Here is an 8841-nt window from a genome sequence, read left to right as displayed (position 1 = left end):
TTTGTATAGTATTGTCAGCTCTGTTGAACAGATTTCGTTTCAATTTTACTCATCGTCAGAAAATTGAGGACAGGCAAATTGAAGAGGTTATTTTGATTATGCAAAAGAGAATGGATCTTATGATAATAAATTTTATTTTTTCAATATTTAATGCTTTTCAATCCTGTTTTGTTTGCTACGTTTGGAGTTTAGCCACCTTTACAAATGCAACAAACCTTTGTTTTAATCTTTTGTGTTAACTTTGAGTAAAAATAAGCACTTTAAATCTGATGCTGTCTTTCTGGATACAAAATTTTAAAAGTATATTTTAAATAAAATGTAAAACACTTGCCAATGCAATGTCTAACTCAATGTCTAGATTAATCTCTCATTGTGTAAAATGTATTTGAAATATTTTTTTTCCATCTCCATATAATTTTAATTTCTGTCAAAAATGAAGAGACGTGATATGGATATCCACAAAACCATCAGCAATGCCATCAGCAGCCATCAAACTGTGCTGGACTCCATCAACCAAGAGTTGAAAGATTTGGATGAGCAAGAGAAAAATGTTAGTGTTTTTGTTGTTTAGCAATATTATTTAAAAATTATTTATTTTACGTGGTTGTATTTGGGTTTCATATTATTCATTCCATTTAAAGACTCTTAAATTAAACATTTATGGTATTTGTCATTGTATAACACCTCTGCTCTGTTTGTCACATATGGTTGGCGAACATTGAGTGACAGATTCTGTGTCTTGAACTTACAACAATATAATTGTGAATAAATTATATTTTGGTTGGGAGAAAAATAATCAAGTATAGTTATTTTTAATTTATGTTTTTCACAGAGAAAAAGAAAATTTCAAGAAATCTCATTGCATTTCAGTGAAGAAATCGTTGTCCAGGAAAATCTTGGAATCTCTAAATTAGAAGCAACAATTTCAGCCAATCAAGAAACTTCGGTTAATTCTTTGGCATTTTGGCATGAGAGTTATTTTTTCTGTTGATCAAAAAAATTTTAAGTTTAATTTTTAAATTATCATTAATCGGTCATTTTGAAATATGTTTCATTATTTTTGACTAAACTTTTTCACATTTAGAAATTTACTACTAAATTATATTGTAATTAATATTTGTTATCATAGCGTGTTTTCCCATTTTCAGAAAGAATGAATGAAATAAATTTATAATGCTCTTAAATGGTTTCTCTTTAGCTAGAAGCACCTCTGGAAGGATTTATGCACTACAAATATAGCTCTTATAGATTTAGACTACATTAATTTATTTTTGTACATATTTTTGATGTAAACTAACTTTTCTATTGGTAAAAAAAATTGTTCATGTTAAACTGCAACAAATTTCAGTTTGCAAGTTTGTTTATAAATGCAAGGGCTAAATAAAATACTTTTTGAGTGGCTTTTGATAATATTGAACAACATTATTTTTCTGAGAGATGTTTTTTTATTTCATTTTAATTTTGATTTTATTAATTATTATCAAGAAACTAAATGTTGTTTTTGTACAGCTGAGAAAAGAGGAGATAATAAAAGATCTGCAGAACCGACTGAAGCAGGCTGATTCAAGGATCGTCAAATCTCCATTCAGGCTTCAGCAAACAATTGAACATTATAAGAAAAAGGTTGGACGTTGCATCCTACATATTAAATCATCTATTTATTATCGCTGTCCTACCTTACATCATCTATTTATTGTCGTTGTGTCTAGTTGCTTGGATGAATTAAATGAGAAGTTTGTGCATAATTTTGTATTGTATAGTATTCATCAGAAATTCAACTTGTGCTTTCAAATCTAGTTTTCAAAAAACAGCCTTGTTTTTTAACCTTATGTTAGTCGATTTGTTTTCATTTTTTATTAAAATTTTGATGGGTTGTAAATGTAAAAATTGAAACTAATTTTATTTGTATGATTTTTTATCAGCTTCCAGACCAAATACACGGAGTGGAAGAAGCTGTTGCAAAGTACAGAGAAGAAAGAGAAGGTCTGAGACACGATTGTGAAAGGTCGAAGGACCACCAAGCTTTTGACGATGTAGTTTATCACTTGAGGGATCTTTCCAATAAAAATATGTAATATTTTCTTTTTTTTTTCCTTCTTTATGAATTTGAACTTAGAATCACTTGTTTAAATTATGTATTCTTTGACCCTAACCAAACATGAAATGTGTAACAGATAAACGATTTGTTTAAAAAATTTACCATAGTTTTTTTGTAAGAAAAGAAAAAATTTACCACAAACCTTATCCACTTTTATTCCAGGTTTCAGGCTCAGTACAACAAATATTTTTATATCAATTTAATATCAATGTAACATGTAATTCATGTAATAATATTTTTTTTACAAAAAACAAATCATTTGTCTTTAATGTAATATACAGCAACTGCATTTTTTTTTTAAATTGTAAGATACAAATATTTTCTTATATTGATTTTTTACTAATTTTTAAAATTAATTTATAAAAGGAAAAGCAAGGAAGCGGTGAAGAACTTCTCAAATGTGATGGACAATGCTGTAACTGAGTGGAAGGATTCGGTGGTTACTGTGAAGAACAAGACTTCAAAGAACAAAAAAACTATGGAAGCTTATCACAGTTTAATTAACAAGATGCAAGCCAGTCACCGAGATTTGGAAGATCAATGCTCTGGCAAAGAACAGTCAGTCACTTCTTACAAACCTAATGTCCATATTAACTAATTAATAATAATTACAATACGATTCCAAATAAATGTATCTTTTTACCCTATCAAGTATACCCAGCACTAATACTAATTCCCCCTTACAATTCTTGGAGATGCTTTTTATAACGCTAAAGCCTATATATATTATACATAACAATATTAATAAATGTCACTTATAGAGCACCAATACAAGCGACCGAGGCACCCTCAAAACCAAGAAATTAATAATTGATAACCTAGATTTGATAAGAAAGGTAAAGTTTTGTTATTTTGACAACTTCCAGCTCTTTCCCTTCATATGTTTTCAAATTGTAGTCTAATCAGCACTAACCGGAGACAAGATTAATGTTGGTCGTTCATGAAGTTCTTTAGTAAACTTCTGACTCCATAGAAACAGTAACATGGTCGAACATTGAGACTATTGATAATATTCTTTGGCATGAGGACCTTGATAATATTCATTACATCAATGTCCTCAAAGAATATTATCAATAGTAATATTATCAATTGTAAATTGTAATGTGACGTGAGATAGTTTTTTATTTGAAGTAAAGCCGGCAAGAAACGGAGGTGGTGATTTAAAAAAATGATAATTGTTAGTGATTGATTGGGGTTACACAAAAACATTTTCACCCTTCATTTCATTTCTGTCAAAAGTCTTTAGTAGATTTTTTATTCAGTTTACTGCTGCATCACTCTTTATAGTTCGCTTACGTTGATATTGGTAATAATTGCCTGTTACTAATACAGCTCAAAAGTAAATTAATGACTTCAGTTTTATACAGTACTTCTACTTGCTAAGCTGTGTGCGTAACTGCACTTAACCACGATTATAAAGACAATGATTCTAATTTTAAGTTTTTTGATGTTTCAACTTTGTTGTTTAAATGAAAGAAATTTATTGATTAATTATAGAAATTGATTGGTTATTTATTAATTTTCTTTAGGTTATTGAAAAATTTTCAAGCAAGTTTGTCAAAATATGATGAACATCTGTCCGTTTTGTTAATGAAATCAAATAAGGCTGTAAAAGAACACCAAGAAGATTATGCTTCCTATTGTGATTCCATCAAACGATTTGAACTGCTGGTAATTTCCTTCTTTTATGATTATTGTAATTTTAATGCAAGCTTGAGAACAAACGCATTTTTATCAAATTATATATATCCTAAACTTTATACGCATTATATGGGTTTTATCTACTGCTGCAAAATTTCTTTTCAACATCTGATTAAACGTTTTGGTAGAAAATAACTGTCTAGCTAACTTAAAACTTATTTTTTTGGCTTAATAATGCATTGGATTTTTTTCTTCTAATGCACATTAGACATACAAATTTTCTCAACTACGATTTCCATTTGTTAAACATCACTAAAAAAAATGTTCGTTCTAGGTTGGGTAAGACTTAAATAAGACTGCTCAAAGTTTTTATCTACTTTTTGCTTTCAGTTCATCCGAATATATTTAAATTATCATGGCGTGCTCTTGTTTTATTTCAATTTACTAAATTATAAAAACAAAGTAAATTGAAGAAGACTAATGTATGAATTATTCTCAATTTTGCCTGCCGGAAATGTTAGTTATTTATGATTTCTGGTTGTGAAACTTTTTTTATTCCATTTGCTTTGTTATTTTTAATATGTTTTAAATTCACTCTAAAATTTGAGATTTTAAACGCTTTTAACAATAGTATGGATGGACATTATATAACAATAGTGTGAATACATTTACATTGGTATGAAAATCAGGTGAAAGAGCAAGAAAGAAAGATTTTCAATAAGTTCATGGACCATTTGAAGTTCATTCAAAAGAATTCCATTTACAAAACTGATGATGTTTAAACATTACGAATGAAACTCAATGGTAGTTATGTATATCCTAAGTAAACAGTGCTTGCTGATTTTTTAAATTGTGAATTTTTTGCAATTGCTTTTTCATTATTAAAAAATAAAGATTATTAAAATGACTTTTATTCATTGCACACACAGGTTGTGTTTTTCAAAATAGCAAATTTTATGTGTTACGATTTTCTTACATGTAACAGTAACATTAAACCTCTCTTGGTAAAGTTGAAATAATCTTTGAGGATCCTCTCAGCTGGTTTTCATATTGTTCCTTTTCGATTTTTCTTCTACGTTCAAATTGAGAAAGTTGTGTATTTTCTAGTATTCTTGAAATAATTGCATTGTTCCGTCAATTTTTTTCCTTCAATGTTGCTTTACTGTTGCTAGAAAAAGGTTTCTAGCTAGAGGGTAACATTAAAACGGATATTTGGCTAACGCGTGTGTTCGCACGGACCATTAATTTAATGAAAACGGTCGTTTATAGGCATTTAGATTTAATTTTTTTCTAATCACAATAATTTTAAATATTTTGCCAAACTAGCGCAGAAACATTGAGAATTTTTAAAAATCAGCGTGATTAAATGTGACAGGTCTTTTTTATTACGTCTGCATCATACTATTCTAAGATAGACCCCTTACTCGATTTATGTTGATGCAAGGATTCGATCAATTTCATCCTTTTGGAAGCTTTTAACTCTGCTGCTCGTCTAGTTGCTCGTGCCCATTTCTTGTCTCATATATCTCATTATCTTGTTCTCTTGCACTGGCTACCTATAAAATATAGAATAATTTTTAAAATTTGCACATTAATGTATAAGTCTCAATCTAAATTATTTCAGATATCTTGTTACATTAATTGAACCTAAACGCCCCAGTTTACGATCGTCTTGTTCTCACTTTTTAACTTGTGTTAAACACTTGCTAAATCTGCATTTGCTTTTTCTGGCCCTTTTCTCTGGAACTCTCTACCTCCTTCTCTGACTACTTCTCCATCACTTACAAAGTTTAGAGCAGATCTCAAGATCCATCTGTTTGCAAAATTCCTTGGGAAGCGCGGAAATGGCGCTTTATAAACAAATTGATTGATAGAATGAGTTTCGTTAGCAGATTAGAAACTGTTTTATAAAATACGCACTTTATTCAGAATATTATTTTGTGGCCACATAAATCATTGTAAATTTCGTTGGTGTAAATTCATATTACAGTTTTCATGCGAGTAAACAAACGGGTGAAAATATTTGATTTTTTCCATTTCTTGGCTATTTTTATCTTGCAGTAACTGAATTTTCCTGTTTTCCTTTTCCAGAAAAGCATCATATAAAAACGAACTTACAATGGTTTTTGTTTGTGAAATTTTATTCAGTTTATTTTTGAGATATATGCTGCACAAAAAGCAAATAATTAAAAATGTATATTTTAGGGAATAACTTTATAACTTCATTGAGTTCAATCGTCAAAAAAATGAACTAGTCGAGTTTTTTTTCATCCAGAATTAGATTGCTGACCTGTCCACATTCTGAATTTGGGATCAAACGCGCTCAAAGCTTTGGCTCTCAGTTGGTTTTCATATTGTTCCTTTTCGATTTTTTGTTTTTCCTCTACGTTCAAATTGAAAAAATTGTGTATTTTCCAGTAATTTAAAAATTTAATCATTGGCTTATCTGGTAAGAACGTAAATTTTAAATCTACAAAATATGAAAAGGATAAAAATTATAGTATGTTATTTATCAACAAACCAGCGAGTAAAATGATATATATTCCCCAAACAAGACTCCAGATCCATCCAACAAAAAAGAAAGGGACAGTGAGGAGCTGCATGGATCCTACTGCAACGTTCACACACAGCGTGGAAGCGTATATGCCGTCCTTCGAACCCATACGAGGCTGTCCACAAATAAGAACCAGCAAGCCGCTGAATATGGTTCCTGGAGATAATTAAAATGCATTTCAACATTTTTTTTAAAATGTTTACATTAATTGTTCGCTCCTTAAATGTGTATCATCTTATGTTGACCAAAGCATCTTGCACTTGTACGTGGGATATTGAAGCACGATCTTCTGACATTCGTATCATGTAACAACGCGATTGTTTGTCAAAGATGTCACTAACTATAACAACCAATAAAAAGAAACAAAGAAGGCATAAGTTTCGTATGAAAGTGTGCCAGAGAATTTTATTTAATGTTTATTATATAAAAATTATTTATTCAAAAATTTGGTATCATGATATATGATCGTTTTTTTTTTCTGAACACCGATATGGGTAACAAAACGAAAAAATTTAGCTCAAACATTTTTATAAAATATATCTCTCTAGTATGAAAACTTAACCTGAGCCAGGTATGATGAGGTTGAGAATAAGACATATGACAGCTACTTTTTTTGGCAGGTAGGGAATGGCCGATCTGATGTATGTATCCCCTGACCTAGAAAAGTCAGCATCCAACATTACGCGGCGATCTTTGTCATTCTTCTTTCCATGTCTTTGGTATTTAAAAAAAATGTTGTTGAAAATGTTTAATATGAAATTTTATCATTTGGTTATTGCTCACGTAATCACCGAACGAATATGACCAGATTAACTGATGTAAATTAAGCGATTACGTTGTTTTATATTTCTCGATTACAAGTAGTAAGTACCACGATTTTGCGAGAATTTTGTTAAACAGTTTTATGAAAATGTCCTCACTAACTTGAAATCCTCATAGCTCTCTTCTCTGTGGCGATCACTGCCTTCTTCTCTGAAAGTTTTAACATTATATAGAATAAACTTAAAAAACCTTTAAATCAAAAACTATATACATTTATTACAATATTTATTTAATTGATTGTAATTGATGACATAATTATCACTCTTACATTAACTATTATGATGAAATCACAGTTGTGATCATATTTATAATTAGTATTAAATTAAGAAATCTGACATATATCTACATATTTACATCTGCTAATGTTAGTAAAATTAATTTCATCTTTCAATTGATTTTTTGATATGGTCGTGGTCGTTCACCGTTGACACGACATTAATATTTTAGTCGCATAATTGATTTTTTATGGAATGAACTATCGTTATTAAATTTGATCAAGTTATTTTTATTTAAATATTCTGAAAGTTATAAATAAAGGATATTTGTTATTATGACAAAATATTTTATCATTTAATAAGTGGACAGTGGCGGAATTTGCGGCGGGGAGATCATTTTTAAAGTTCTAAAGCTGATGACCTTTACGCTACACCCCGTTATTCCCATTTATTCGCGCTTCGGTTGGAGATGGTTTTCAAAATTCATCTGTTAATGACTTTTTTCGCCCTTATTTATTGAATGAGCAAACAGCGCGAATGGGCAATTATCTAATTTCTTTTTACGAGCGTTGGCAAAATGCATGAAATCTTTGAACTCTAAACAAATATATGTAAATATAAAGTTTAGTTAAAAAACGCACATCAAAATTTTGAGAAATTTAAAACCAACAAAAAATTTCAATTTACCAGTCAATTTATTTCATTTGACTATTTGCAATTTAAAAAAAAGGGAAACTGACCCTGATTTGTATTCTGAACGTTTCGCATATTGATCAGTGCTATCCATAGATAAGATGAGATCTTGTTCTCTCAGTTTGCCCAGTATTGTCTTCTTGTGCTTCTTCACTAAACTTTTCCAAAACAACCTCTGTAAAGTTGGACGCTTGTTAGTTGCTTCTATCGTGGACACCGTGTTGGTGGACATCGTTTCAATGTAATTTACTGCGCTGCCATCAATTTGTTCATTTGGATTAACTGATTTCAAGTCGCTCTCAATGCTTGATGCAGCGGTCAGCGTTGTACTTTTTGAACTTTTGCTCGCTTTCGAATCGCTGTCACTTTCCTTTTTGAATTCTTTTCGAGAAGTTTCATCTTTCAGATAAATGCTGCTTTCATTTTGAAATGATTCCTCTGATATATCAGACACTTTGGTTGACTTGAACTTACTGAAAAATTTTGGTCTTTGTTTAAATTGGAACAATTTTCTTGTGCTTTCAGTTGACATTATTTCAAATTTTATTAAAAAATAAATGATAAATTATATTAGATTCTGATAACATTCATATTAATGTAGTCAACCAACTTCTGGAAAATTTAAACTAAGCAGAAATATAACACGAGGTGAACAAGTGGATCACTGCAAGCGTCAACCACATTGGTTGCCAAGTGTAAGCGCGAACGTAAACAGAAATCATTTGCCATACACTTATTCGTTTGATGTTTCTTCGATATAATCAAACAAATCAATAATCGACGTCACCAGACATAATTTATGCGCTTCTCTATACATA

General features: G+C 30.1%; 2 protein-coding genes across 2 annotated transcripts; one reads left to right on the top strand and one right to left on the bottom strand.

Annotated features, from left to right (window-relative positions):
* Positions 1 to 433: 433 nt before the first annotated feature.
* HELRODRAFT_159085 (hypothetical protein) lies at positions 434 to 4521 on the top strand (the record flags this gene model as incomplete). The annotated part of the gene is made up of 7 exons (XM_009011001.1): positions 434 to 550; positions 833 to 946; positions 1510 to 1623; positions 1923 to 2005; positions 2465 to 2656; positions 3628 to 3769; positions 4429 to 4521. 7 exons carry the CDS (start codon positions 434 to 436, stop codon positions 4519 to 4521), a joined length of 855 nt encoding a protein of 284 aa, XP_009009249.1.
* Positions 4522 to 5214: 693 nt separating this feature from the next.
* Positions 5215 to 8555, bottom strand: HELRODRAFT_159084 (hypothetical protein; the record flags this gene model as incomplete). Its single annotated transcript, XM_009011000.1, has 7 exons — positions 5215 to 5295; positions 5507 to 5589; positions 6030 to 6209; positions 6261 to 6449; positions 6856 to 7007; positions 7218 to 7265; positions 8071 to 8555. The coding sequence occupies 7 exons, from the start codon at positions 8553 to 8555 to the stop codon at positions 5215 to 5217; spliced, it is 1218 nt and encodes a 405-aa protein (XP_009009248.1).
* Positions 8556 to 8841: the final 286 nt, after the last annotated feature.

The sequence above is a fragment of the Helobdella robusta genome (assembly GCF_000326865.2).
Source record: "Helobdella robusta unplaced genomic scaffold HELROscaffold_1, whole genome shotgun sequence".
NCBI classification, from domain to species: domain Eukaryota; kingdom Metazoa; phylum Annelida; class Clitellata; order Rhynchobdellida; family Glossiphoniidae; genus Helobdella; species Helobdella robusta.
The sequence above is the reverse complement of the archived record's forward strand: the minus strand, read 5'-3'. Positions and strand labels throughout refer to the sequence as shown.